Genomic DNA, 14,429 nt, shown 5'->3' with positions numbered 1-14,429 from the left:
TTTCAGTACTCCACATTCCCTTCTTTAATATGGCATTTTGTACTATATACATCAATGAAAATTTGAAACAAAAAGAACTTCAGTCAAACTCCCCTTCCTCCTCCAGCTTTATTGGATAGTTTAAAATTACATTTCTATTTTCTAGGACTTCAGTTGCTTTTTCCATCTGACTTTTAAAAACTGATTACATCAAATGAAACACAGTTGTCTAAGTGATATAGTATACAAAAATAACATCTTGATTTCTGTGAAAATGCATTTCTCTGCAATTCCTGAATAGCTCCAAATTATGCTTACTCTAAGCATAGATGTTTACTCTGGGTTTTAGATTTAGTCTTTGCAAAAAAATGTGTTCTAAACCTTTGCCATCACCATCTGCATATCCAGCATCAATGCTGCTTTAAGGTGTTCCTATTTAGGCATTTATCCCGATTTTCCTCCCATAGACATTAACAGACATATTTGTCATTTTATTTTGTTTACTCCCACTCAACTGAATGTTCTATGTAGGGCCTGATAAAGATGTTACTTGATGTTACTTAATAGCGACTGAGGTCAGACAACCCAAGGCCATCATTATGCTAAAATTAAAGTTACTTATGGAAGCTCACAGACACTTCCAAAATTGGTTTTTACCTCCTACATGGGAACATATTTAACAAACCCAGAACGGGCTTACTGGTCTGATTCAATTCTTCCCATTCATCAATCCCTATTCACCAGTGGCATGGAAAGGGGGTTCTTTAACAAAGCATTATACATAACACCTCTACCAAACTAAACATAAACTTTTTTTGTAGTTAAATGCAGAAAGTCGATTTTTTCCACCCCTTTCCTCCTTTTACATGGCAAGTAAAGCTCACTGGCCTGGGAGTAGCCTCTATCTGCCAACCTTTGGCCAGTGAAGAGGATTCAGAGAAAATAATACAACCATCAATCAGAAAAAGGAGGGGCGACAAAGGAAAATAATTAGGCTGTGGCCTCAATCGTGCATTCCCGTGCAAGGTGCCCTGATTCGCCACAGCGGTAACAGTTGACTTCACTTGTCTTGCTGCAGTTGATGGCTACATGACCAGTTTCACCACACCTAAAATAAATAAAGAATTTCACAATGGTGTTCAGAAAATGTAAAACCGTACTAAAGAAATAGTCATTGCACCCCGGGCTGGTGTGGCTCAGTGGCTGAGTGAATCAGGAGGTCAGGGTTCAATTCCAAGTCAGGACACATGCCCGGGTTGTGGGCTCAGTACCCAGTTTGGGGCTTGAAGGAGGCAGCTGATCAATGATTCTCTCTCATCATTGATGTTTCCATCTCTCTCTCCCCCTCTCCCTTCCTCTCTGAAATACATAAAGTCATTGCAGAACAAAAAGCAATGACAAGTGAATCAACATATTTTTGTTCTCATGACACTAAGTCTTATCATTAACCCCTGATCTAAAAGCAAGAAGAAATTAGGTAACAAAGCTACTCAATTGTGTAGCAAAGCCACAAAATTAAAATTTTCACCAAAAGGGATAAACCAACATCAAAACCAAATTACAGGCCAAGATGTTATATCTTTATGCAAAATAATTTCTAGGATTTCACAGCTATGTACATCTCAAAGCTTTTACCATTCTTATTTTTAAACACTGACTGATCCACAAGGTCATTCCATTTATAGCAAATTCATCTCTAAAACAGTATCTGCAATGAGCATTTCCTGCAGCAACATTCTAACAACTTACCGATAGCACTTCACTTTGGTGCAGTCTTTCTGAATGTGTCCAAACTCTCCACACGAATAGCACTTCTGCTCGTCTGCGTGGTCACAGTCACGAGCCAGGTGGCCTGGTTTGCCACAGTTGTAGCAGCATTGCTCTCGCTCTCTCTTGGGCTCCTTGCAGTCCTTGGCAATGTGGCCACCTCTACCGCAGTTATAGCAGGCTTCAACAATAAGAAAAAGAAGCAGACCAAGACTATAAAACCTTTATAAAATGTTGCTATGTTTTAAAGCATACAATAGGAAACCTCAAGAGTGGAAAATCTTTCCAATGCTTTGTGCATGCTCACCTCTCCAAGTTCTAGAAGGATATGAGAAGTGTTAAATACTTACCATCCTCCTGAAGATCACAATCCTTGGCAAGATGACCAGACTCACCACAGCGGTAACAGATGTCTGGAAGAGATGAGGAAACAAACTGGAAACCTATTTTGGGTAGAAACAAACAAAAACAAAAAAATTTAACAAATTAGACCAGTCTTGATACTAATGAATATTTTAGTACTTCAAAATTTTTTATTCGACAAAAATACCTCTATCCGAGGTAAAACCACCTCTGCCACGGCTTCTCATTCCACGCCCACGGCCTCCACCAGTAGGGCATTCCCGGGCCCAGTGGCCAGATCGTCCACACTTGAAGCACTCATTGCTGCTCATGGCTGCAGTTAGATCTTCAAAATAAGATTATGCATGTATTGATCAATACACAAGTTGTGATAGAGTGATGCGATTTTCAGCTTATCAATGAACACTCATTAAACAATTAGTAATACCTCATTCCAGATCCAACTTAAAGGATATATCTTCATGGTTTTAAGCCAGTAAACTTTATTTTGGGCAACTGGAAGTCATTTACTGGTAATAAAATTGGAATAACCCAAACCAATGGAGTTGTAGTGTGGATTCTGTGAGGGACAGGTGAAGAAAAGTAATTTCTCTCTGTAACCTTAGCACCTAACAGTACCTAGTTATACTGAGCTCTTGCTTGCTGATTGAGTCTTCAGAGCAGATACATTTATAGAAAGGCAGGATATAAATTTCCTCTATTTATATCCCGGTTGGGGTGCTCAGTGGTTGAGTGTCGACTTATGAACCAGGAGGTCACGGTTTGATTCCGTAAGGGCACATGCCCAGGTTGCGGGCTTGACCCCAAGATGGGGGCCTGTAGGAGGCAGCCAATCAATGATTCTCTCTCATCACTGATGTTTCTCTCTCTCTCTCTCCCCCTTCCACTCTGAAATCAATAAAAAGATATTTTTTAAAAATATAAGAAAAACAACAAAGAAGTAAACCAACATGCTGGCTGATACCATCTAAAGAACTAGACTGCTTATATTTTTTCTATTTTTCTCTTTTCAAATTTTTCTGTAATTTTATATTTAAAGCAAAACTCCTACCAAAGCAAGTGGATTTTATACTTTTTATATAACAATCTAAAAATAAACAGGCTATTCCTGGAACGAAATGGAAATGGAATGTTGCAGGACAAATTCCTAGTATAGTAGCTTTTAAAAAAGGAACTAGCTAAAAATAATGTAACCTTTACATTGCCATACTTTCATATCTAAACATTTTTACCCTGCCCTAACCGGTTTGGCTCAGTGGATACAGCATCGGCCTGCAGACTGAAGGGTCCCAGGTTCGATTCTGGTCAAGGGCATGTACCTTGGTTGCGGGCACATCCCCAATAGGGGAAGTGCAGGAGGCAGCTGATCGATATTTCTTTCTCATCAATGTTTCTATCTATCTATCTATCTATCTCTCTATCTCTCTCTCTCTCTCTCTCTCTCTCTCCCTTCCTCTCCGTAAAAAATCAGTAATATATGTTTAAAAAATAAAATAAAAAATAAACATTTCTACTCTTAGATTCCAGTGACAAGCAATGGTACACCAAGTTTTTTAAATACCCTCTCAAAGCCAAGCATAATAAGCACCATGATCTAGCAAAACATACTGTTTCAATTAAAACAGACAGGATAGCCCTAGCCGGTTTGGCTCACTGGATAGAGCGTTGGCCTGGGGACTGAAGAGTCCCGGGTTCGATTCCGGTCAAGGGCATGTACCTTGGTTGCAGGCACATCCCCAGTGGGGGGTGTGCAGGAGGCAGCTGATCGATGCTTCTCTCTCATCGATGTTTCTAACTCTCTATCCCTCTCCCTTCCTCTCTGTAAAAAATCAATAAAATATATTTTAAAAAAAAAACCAGACAGGATAGTGAAATCATCCAAACACACCAAAGCACCAAAAGTCAGTACATGGTACATATATGGTTCATCAAGTTGTAGAAAAATCTAGTGACCAAAAATTTAAGCTAATGTTGAGTTTCAAATACTTCCACTGTCATTTAAAAAAAAAATGTCAGTCTACTTATTCTAACTCTGCAATCAGATGCAGTGTAAATTTTCAGAGGAACCTTTCTACCAACTCTTGCCACTTGTCATTATTTAAAAATCATGCAGGTACATAATGTAAATTTCTAGTCAGAAGAAACCAGCCAGTGAAGATTAAAAATGTGTTGTTTTTTTTGCAAAATTCGAGATTACATTTGCTTTCTTTATTGGTGTTAGTTTAAATCATGTAAAGTGCTAATTTCCACTTGAAAAAACAGAATGAAAAGATGAGTGGCACATAAAAATGATCACAGAAAAAAAAGCTGATTATGGTACTTCATCCTTCCCTCAGTTTACAAAATGAACTGCAGTTTACAATCTTCTCCAATTTACAGTCAGACCGATTTGAGCACATTTACCTATTGCTCTCAATGAGTTCCTTGCACAGAAACAATCACTATCTTATACAAGGTAATCCAGGCAATTTGAAAATTCCCAAGTATTTTAAAATTTAATATTTAAACAAGATACTATCTTTTAGAAAACATGACAATATTCAACATGCATTTTTAAAACTAAAGAAATGGCCGTTGGCATGGCTCAGTGGTTGAGCGTCAACCTATGAACCAGGAGGTCACTGTCCGATTCCTGGTCAAGGCACACACCCAGGTTGAGGGCTCAATTCCTAGTGTAGGTGAGCAGGAGGCAGCTGATCAACGATTCCCTCTCATCGTTGATGTTTCTATCTCTTTCCCTCTCCCTTCCTCTCTGAAATCAATAATAAAAACATATTTTAAAAAACTATTTAAAACTAAAGAAACGATAGTTTGAGCAATCCCCACTTTAAGACTGTTACTTTAAAATAATCTATTTCATAATAGTAAAGTACAAATAAAACATGTTATAATGAATCATCAGATTTTTGTCAGTGGAATAAAATCAGTAGTTAAAATTTTAGGTTTACTTTCTGCACAGAAATATTAAAATTAAGCTACTCAATAACCGATTAACCTATATGTAGGTTTTTCATGAACTTTTTTTCTTCTCCATTCATGGAACCCAGATCCAAAATGAACAGAGAAAAAAGAAATGACAGGAAAAGTAGTATTTTGGAGAGCAGACAATTAGCTAAAGTAACACTTTCAGATGAACAAAACACTCTACTTCCTCCTACCCTAATTCCTAACTGAAAGTTGGTCAAAATGTGATTTCTCTATGAACTACAATTTTAGGAAAAGCAGTATTTCTCCAATTAGATTGCAATTAAACTTTTCTGCAAAACAGACATGCACAGTTCAGTGGCAAAAGCAGAACTTTATACACTGAAACTAGTTTTAGATGTTTTTGTTCACATCAACAAATTTTATTCTCACATAAATTAAGGTTTTGAAAAAGCTCACTAGCTCCCTACCCGGTTTGGCTCAGTGGATAGAGCGTCAGTCTGTGGACCCCGGGTCTGATTCCAGTCAAGGGCACATGCCTGGGTTGTGGGCTTGATCCCCAGTAGGGGGCATGCAGGAGGCAGCCAAGCAATGATTCTCGTCATTGATATTTCTCTCTCCCTCCCTCTCTGAAATAAAAAATATATTAAAAATAACTAAATAAACCCACTAAATCTTAAAGGTAAAGAAAACATTAATTTCATTAATATTCCAGAGACCTATCATCAGTAGCGCACATCCCAGTGGGGCTCAGGTAATGTGTATGCAACCTGCCTTCTCCCCTTTGGCTCAAACACAGCCAATCAGCTGGTCTACATTTTCATTCAGCCCCTTGTAATGTATCTTCCTTCCTTATTCCTAATATGTTTTAGAGCAGCAGTTGCCAACCTTTCAGACCTCACGACCAACAGTGGTCTGCGGACCACCAGTTGTCGACCACTTTAGAGTCATGCTGCTTATCCTGGGGGGGGGGGTGTCCCCTATCCTAATGATCAAATACAGATTTTATTTAGCCAACAGATCTTTAAAGAATTTCATGCTAGCCTAACCGGTTTGGCTCAGTGGGTAGAGCGTCAGCCTGCGGACTGAAGGGTCCCAGGTTCGATTCCAGTTAAGGGCATGTACCTTGGTTGCGGGCACATCCCCAGTAGGGGGTGTGCAAGAGGCAGCTGATTGATGTTTCTCATCGATGTTTCTAAATGTCTATCGCTCTCACTTCCTCTTTGTAAAAAAAATCAATAAAATATATTCTAAAAAAAAAAGAATTTCATGCTATTCCTTAGGAAAACTAGAGACAGTAAAGTAAGACAGAACTGAGACTTCAGGCTTCGTGATTCTCAAGGCCTATGACTGCTCTTGGCTAGAATTTTGCTGCACTGTCCTGCCTCTGCCCCCTCCACCTGTCACAACCTTTTCCAACCTTCAAGGGCCAACTTAAATGCCAACTCTATAAAAAAATCTGACATCTCCCAGCCTGGAACTCTCCTTCCTATTAAGACCCAGGACAGTTTGTTAATATCTGTCTGATGGCACTACTATATTTGCCTTTCATCACATTCCTTTAGGTCAGAGACCAAGTAATGCATTATTGAATCATCACAACACTCCATGATTATCCTTTAGTAGTTATATAACTCGGTATTTTAACTGCTTTTGGCCAGGGGTGGTGGGGTGTGTGTGTGTGTAAGGCCTAACAGTCATTTGCTAAATGAAACAAATTGTGTTTCTTGTATAGACCCAATCCAATCTAATTGAGTACTGACAATAAAATACCTAAATTCTTGCTATCAAAAGTCACTGTACCATTAGTTTAAAGCAGCAATTTCCAACCTTTTTCAACTAATGGCACATGTAAAATAAGTTATGTAAAATAACTAAAATTCTGCAGCACACCAAAAAATATACTAATTTAGTCAGGTATTGCATGTTTTAAAAATTCTCAGGGACTAGCTGGTTTGGCTCAGTGGATAGAGCTTCAGCCTGCGGACTGAAGGGTCCAGGGTTTGATTCCGATCAAGGGCACATGCCCAGGTTGTGGGCTCAATCCCCAGCAGAGGGCGTGCAGGAGACAGCCAATCAATGATTCTCTCATCATTGATGTTTCTATCTCTCTCCCTTCCTCTCTGAAATCAATAAAAAATATAAAAATTCTTAGGGTACACCAGCTAAAAAATTGCTAGTTTAAAGCAACAGTGTCTTTTCAATTAGGTACCCATTAAGGATGGACTACCACCACTCTAAACTCAAGAATATTTCAGACTATCAAATAAAATCTCCTATGTAACAGAAACTTTTCACTCCATGTTACTAAGAAAGTTAGCAGCCAAGCCAGGACCCCTACCACCGAGGGTCTTCCTATTACTCCAAGAATTCACAGCCTCAGTAATATTTTACAGGATGCTACAAAACACACATACATGCTAACTTATAAGACAAAATACAGTTATTTTCACTGTTGTCAGGCAGTTAGGAGAGCATATATTTTCTTCCTTTTGCTGCTAAAAATCAGAGCGGTATCTATACCAATGAATCCGTACAAAGCAAGATTTGGGGACCATAAGGAACTCCGGATTAACCATCTGACCCAGCTTAAGGATCTGCTTGCTGTGTTACTACCTCAGGCACTTGACCCCCTCTCCCTCTCCTGTCCTTATTTGGAAAAGGATGATAAAACTGATCTGTGATGAGAATTGTTGCTAGATGTCTAGTGCTTAATAGATTCTAAATTTTAAAAACTGCAAGGGTTTATGTCCTCTGCTTATATAGTTTCTTTTCCATTCCTCCCCCAATTAAGTTAGACTGCTTAAAAGTAGATAGAGCTCAGTCTAATGTCTATATAGCAGGCTTACAGCAGCTAACTCTGCATATACTCAACTCTCCCATCTCATCAAGTCTACTTCCAGAATGGAATGAAGAGAATTATAGCCCTAGCTGGTTTGGCTCAGTGGATAGAGCTTCAGCCTGCGGACTGAAGGGTTCTGGGTTCGATTCCGGTCAAGGGCATATGCCTGGGTTGCAGGCTTGATCCACAGTAGGGGGTGTGCAGGAGGCAGCCGATCAACGATTCTCTCTCATCACTGATGTTTCTCTCTCTTTCCCTCCCCCTTCCTCTCTGAAATCAATAAAAATATATTTTTTAATGACTTGGGCTTAATGTGATTTAATCATTTATGCCCAACTTAAAAAAACGAGAATTATAAATGACTTCATATTTTCAACAATCAGATTACCTGTTTTCATTTCGATTTTTGTGTGTCAAATTTTCATGACACAAACCATACCTAAAGATGGTAAGAGCACAGAGCAATCAGGCAACAGTACTAAGGTCAGTCAAGATACTGCTTGAAAAGATTGAAGATTGATTCACTGTGAGGGGCCATGTACTGTAAACTAAGAGATCTATTTTTACAGGTTTTGCACTCATCTAGGCTTTAAGATTTAAATCCTGGTATTGGTATCAAAACACAAATGGTTATACTGATTTGTCTTCATTAATGTTAGTAATTGAACCATATTTTTGGTACTAAGAACAAAGCCAGTAAACTACTTAAATCTTAACAGTACATGCCCAAGACTAACAATGAGTTCCATAACTCACTCCACAAATACAAAAAAAAAAGTAGCAAAAGGAAAGTGTGTGTGGAATCTGGCTAGCTTTTTTTTATATGATTTTCCTAACACAGCTATACTCAAATATGCTCTATCTCTAGTTATTTTGACCTTAGGTTTATCCCTGACTCATCCAACATTGTTGACCTAATTGCATTTAGACCATAGCAGAGCTTTAGTCCCATGAATGTACCCACTCATTTTTATGCTCTAATGAATCAGTTTAGTGTTCCTACAGGTTACTGAAACACTTCAGACTATTAGCAAAAACAAACTACAGATGATAAGCTGGAAGGAAGTTACATTATATATTACCTGCATTCTGACCAGAATAATGGAGAACAAAGTACAAAACTGGGAGCAATTCTATGTTCTTATCCTGGTTCCTGCATTTACTGCATGACTTTGATTAGTATTTACATATACTGCTGTCTGCTCTCGTTACCCCCGAAGGGTTTTAATTAATAGCTAAATATCTACTATGAGTCAAGGGTTAATAAACATGTTATCTATAATGCTCACAACCCTGCAAGTTATGTACTCTTGCTCCCATTTTACTGACAAAGAAACTGGAGATCTGAGACCAAGTGACTTACTCAAAGCCTTATAACTAGAAAGTTCTTAAGTCAGCATTTCAAGTCTTCTGCAGAGTCCTTTGCTAGGGTTAAGTGGTAATAAAGTACAGGAAGAATATACCAATTCACTCCCTACTTAAAAAATATACAGCATATTACTGCTATATAGCAAGTAACTGTAAAGCACATGTTAACTTAAATTTTAATTTAAAATATACTTTAAAACTCTACATTTAAAATTCCACAGCCATAAATGAATTTATTCACAGTGTACCATCACACAGCTTTCCTGAATTTTAAGCCAAGACAGATTTTCTTAACCTTCAAGGTATAACTTAAAGAGTGCCACCACGGACCCAAAGACTGGCAACCTGATTTTTTTTAATTTATTGATTTCAAAGAGAAGTTAATTTTTTGGTTGCTACTTATATGTGCTCTGACCGTTTATCAAACCCACAACCTTGCTTACTGGGATGATGCTCTAACCAACCTACGTACCCAGCCAGGTCTCGTGGCAACCTGATTTCACCCACTAATGCTCTCATTTGCAATTATGGAACACCAGGTAATCACTGCACTACACTCTCATACTCTTAATTAATAGACTCCATTGGCTTACAACTTGAATTTTGGTGGCCACAAGCTCTCATTTTATTCCAGAAGCTTTTTACTTACAACATGAAAATGGTGCAGTTTACTCCAGTCTCCTTACTGCAACAGCATCTGACACTGCCAGAATAGTTCTATTAAGTGAGATGGTATAGAAAGAGAGTTCTCCACATAGCAAGCCAGGATGCCTTGGCATCAGTCTCCTGGCTCTCCACCTACTGTCAGGAGGCCATGAAGAGGAAAGGAGCCAATATTAAAAAAATAAAAAAACTCTCACTCCCGCAGGGGGAAAAAGCAAAATCTCTTTTGTGGTCAAGTGTTTAACCAACAGACCTATTTTTCCAATTACAGGAACACCTCATATACATTGTAGGTTTGGTTCCAGATCACAGCAGTAAAGTGTTTTTAATCTTTTTGCTGGAGGGTCTTTTCTTTTTAATATATATATGTATTTTTTTATTGATTTCAGAGAGTAAGGGGGAGAGAAACATCAATGATGAGAATCATCCATCTGCTGCCTCCTGCACACCCACTGGGGATCGAAACCCAGGCATGTTGACCTTGACTGGAATCGAACCCGGGACCCTTCAGTCCGCTCTCTCCACTGAGCCAAACCAGCCAGGGCGGGTCTTGTTTCCGATTTGTAAAAATCGTAACATCTGCTGCAATACAGTGACGTGCCATAAAATGAGGTATGCCTTAAGTCGAATTGTGGCTCTATTGCTTGTAAGCACTGATTACATACCACATATTCTTATTAGATTTTAAAAGATAAAAAAATACAGTCATAAAATCACATTACAAAACCATTTATGATACCTTAAAAAAGGTATCACTCTGCGTGTTCCAGGTATTCAACTGCTGGTGTAATAACTGACCCTTGATTTTCCACCAATTTGGCTCCTACGGTTAGCTTTTTTAAAAATACTGTTGCCAAGAGTTGCAATTTAGAAAGAAAAATTCTTTGTCCAGCTCTTGGGATCTAATACATTATTCCTTTTATATTCCAGCACAGAGCTCCTTGTAGGCAAGAATCAGGTTCAACGAGCTAAAGAGCATGCCCCTATGTATGTGTCAGGTGTTTGATTAAGCCATGATCGGTGATTTCTTAGAAGTATTTGAAAATAATTGCTTTGGGGGGGGGGGGGGGGAGGCAAAGAGGTAGGAACTTCATTTCATACATTTTTTAAAACCCTCAAATCCTAACTTGCAATTTATGGTGCTTAAGCAAAAAAGGAACAATGCTGTTGATTTAGTTGATTAAAGAGAGAGCGATGAGGAAATTAACTGGTTATATTTCTCTCTAAAACTGGGCCATACAACTGGAAAAAAGAAAAACCTATTTTTAAAAACTTGAAATTTGGGGGCAAGATTATGTAATTAATCCTCCTTCACCTTAAAAGAAACAAAAAATGAAAACAGACTTTTACACACTATCTGAAGTCACAATGAGCGATGTTTTCTTTTTCTAAGACCCCCTTCCCCCCCGACCCCCCACGACCAGATGTCACTTCCTTGGAAGTGCCCCGTGTGTCTAAGGCCACGTGGTTAACATGTGGCAACAAGCAAAATCCTTACCCGTCATAAAATTAACATCATGAAAACCCAAATGCGGGCCACGATGCCTTTCACGTTTGGAAAATCTAGATGGAGGCTCGCTAATTAACCACGTCTCACTGTTAGATTCAACAGTATCGGTTTCCTTAATCCAATGAACGATGCTATGATTTTGGAGGTTTGGCCATTTGTTCCCCTCTGGTAACGAGATTTTTTTTTTTTTAAAGGCCCCTCTAACTTAAATAGTGTAGATTCGTGAAAGCGAGCCTTAACTGCCCCTTTTCGAAGTGTAACGTAAGACAAGTCCATTAAGGCTTGGCTATAAAAATTCAAGAGTCGGGAAGCTATCCAGTATGGAGAGTGTGATTCCGGGCTTTCGGGCCTTCCGGCGGAGAGTACCACCCCCTACACGCAAGACTTCCTCCAGGACCCTTTCCCGGGCCCATCCCGCACCCCTGGCACATGGCCCGCCAGCCCATTACACCAGCACGTGGCCTGCATTAAGGGCCCAGCCCCATCCCCCTCCCTCCGCACCGCGGCCTTTTCCCACCACAAGGCCTCCTTTGAAGAAGTTCCCGCCAAAACGACCCTCCGTCCCGCAGCCCGAGACCCTCGAAGGCTCGGAGCCTCGGTCCCAAGAGCGCACGAGCCAGGGCCTCGTTGGCTGTAAAGGCTGTGGCCTGGGGTGCGGCCTTCGCCCCGAGAGAGGCCACGACGCGCGGGGAGCCAGCTTCCCAGGACGGAAGGAAGGGCGGGAGGGTACCCCGACTGCAGGAGGCCGGAAACTTGGCCCGGAGACGGCGGGGGCAGCCGAGTTTCCCGCCTGACGCAGCAGCGGAAAAGGCTCGAGTGAGGCCGCCATCGCCGCCTCACCGCTCCCTGCCCTCTTCGTCCGCCTCGGACACGGGCCCGCAGCGCGGCTTTCCCCTCCCCTCGCTCCCGATCCTCACCTTCTGCGTCTGGGCAGGCCCGCCGCGACGGAGAAGGCGATGCAGGCCGAGGGAAGCGGCTCGCAAGGTAGCGGCTGTTTATTTTCAGGAGGGTCCTTGCCTGCGCCACACGCTGGTCTGCACACGGCCCCACACACGCCGCTGCGCACGGCTCTCCGCCGCCTCGCCCACGCGGCCAATCAGTGCGCACGGCTCGGGCGGCCAATCAGAGCCTCTCGCCGGGAAGACGGCCCAGCCCGAGGGCGGGACGGGGCCGCGCGGGGCTGTTTTCGTCCGCGCCCTTCGGTCTTTCCGGCAGCTCTCCGCGCGCGCGGCCCTTACTTCCCGGCTTTCCGGTCGCCGTCCCCTCCCGCGGCCTTCTCGCTCATTCCACGCCCCACCGGGCCGGGGGGAGGGGTGGTCAGCCTGTGTGTCCCGGCCTCGGCGATCTGTCCCATCAGCTCGCGAGGAGGGACGCCAGGGGACGGGTCTGTGATGAGCGTGGGCCCGGGACAAACTCCTTCCCCTCCGTGGGCTCCGGAGAGAGTGTCGGCCCTTAGACCCCTGCCCTGGCCGCGCCTCCAGAGGCGGCCCCAGTTCGTGGTCCATCAGTCTAGGGGGAAGTGGTCTGTCATGTCACAAGAGGCTGGGGCTGTCGGCCGCAGGCCCTGAGTTGGTTGTAGTGTTTGTGAGCCGGGGCAGCGCCCAGACTGCCTGCTTTCACCTGTAGGTTCCCTATACCCGCCTCAGAGTCAGTGGCCGACCAGGGAAAGGCGCCAGGTGGGGGAAGGTGCGAAGATAGTGAGAGGATGGCGCTGAGGCTGACCGCCTCCCAACAAACCTGGTGCTCTGTTTAGAATATTTATTAACGTTCCCTGCGACCGAAAGGTGGAAGAGTGAGTGCTAGGGGCTCCACCTAGCCTGGGCTTTCACAGTCAGAATTGATTGGCCTTTAGACCTGGTGTTTTCTCCAAAAGAGATTGCATATATATATTCATAGGTACTGTTAAGATGACATCAACTTAAGTTGTTCAATGCGAACTAAAGAATTAGAGAGTCTTGCATAATTTTCGTGTAATGAAAAAGAAAGGAAGGCCCTGCCTGCGTGGCTCAGTGGCTGAGCATCGACCTACAAACCAGGAGGTCACGGCTGGATTCCCAGTCGGGTCCCGTGCCGGGTTGTGGGCTCGATCCCCCGTGTGGGGCGTGCAGGAGGCAGCCCATCGAAGGTTCTCTCTCATCATTGATGTTTCTCTACTCACTTCCTCTCTGAAATCAATAAAATATATTAAAAACAACAACAACCAAGTGTCATCTCCAGTCTCCAACTTTAAAAGGTCCTGGAAGTACTATAGTCTCTTACACACTTAAAATGCAGCTTGAGTTTAGTATGCAACCCATGTTGTCGGCTGGTATATCCCAGCAATGTCCATTTTATCCTTTAATGACTATCCTATTCTTTGCCCTAGTTTCAACTCATTGAATCCTTCCCGCCTCAAGGTAGTGTGGCTTTTGAAGTCATGTTTGTGAAGAGACAGTAAAGTAGTTAAAAGCACAGATATTAAGGGTCAGGTATTAAACCTGGGTTCAAATCACTAGGGCTTACTTAGTCATTGTAAAGCATTTAGCAGATTGTCAACATAAAGAAGAAATGGACTTTAATTTTTTTTTTTAAATTTTAAGTTGAAGTCTTAAGGCCTCTGCTTTTTTAAAAAATTTATTTCAGAGAGGAATGGAGAGGGGAGAAGCAGAGATGAAACATCAATGATGAGAGAGAATCATGGATCGGCTGCCTCCTACACATCCCACACGGGATCAAGCCAGCAACCTAGACATGTGCTCTGATTGGGAATCAAACCATGATCTCCTGGTTCATAGGTCCATGCTCAACCACTGAGCAACACCGGCTGGGCAAGGGAATGGACTATTTTAAAGACTAATGATCTTTTTAAAATTTTAGTTGACTAACACAATTTAAACTTAACATTTTAAAATTCAGAATAAAAAGGCCCCATTTCCAATAAGATTGAATTGTCTAGCACTTGATGTATTGAGTTATAACACGGGAGTTACCAATAATATAACTGTTTTGTTACCAATAAGCTTACACAGCTTT

At 41.8% G+C, this 14,429-nt stretch overlaps 1 protein-coding gene across 6 annotated transcripts; it reads right to left on the bottom strand.

Moving 5' to 3' along the window:
* Positions 1-12,493, bottom strand: CNBP (CCHC-type zinc finger nucleic acid binding protein). Of its 6 annotated transcripts, none has more exons than XM_023756157.1 (6): positions 12,335-12,487; positions 2,537-2,668; positions 2,318-2,434; positions 2,097-2,189; positions 1,729-1,930; positions 1-1,087 (listed from the first exon to the last, which is right to left on the bottom strand). In XM_023756157.1, exons 3-6 carry the CDS (start codon positions 2,418-2,420, stop codon positions 970-972), a joined length of 516 nt encoding a protein of 171 aa, XP_023611925.1. In that variant the 5' UTR covers positions 2,421-2,434; positions 2,537-2,668; positions 12,335-12,487; the 3' UTR covers positions 1-969. The 6 variants fall into 6 exon arrangements, with proteins under 6 accessions (XP_023611925.1, XP_023611924.1, XP_006091378.1 ...); XM_023756156.1 differs by having other exon boundaries at positions 2,297-2,434; positions 12,335-12,486; XM_006091316.3 differs by lacking the exon at positions 2,537-2,668 and having other exon boundaries at positions 2,297-2,434; positions 12,335-12,493.
* Positions 12,494-14,429: the final 1,936 nt, after the last annotated feature.

The sequence above is a fragment of the Myotis lucifugus genome, unplaced genomic scaffold, assembly GCF_000147115.1.
Source record: "Myotis lucifugus unplaced genomic scaffold, Myoluc2.0 scaffold_90, whole genome shotgun sequence".
Lineage (NCBI taxonomy): Eukaryota > Metazoa > Chordata > Mammalia > Chiroptera > Vespertilionidae > Myotis > Myotis lucifugus.
This window is presented reverse-complemented; position numbering and strand designations above follow the sequence as displayed.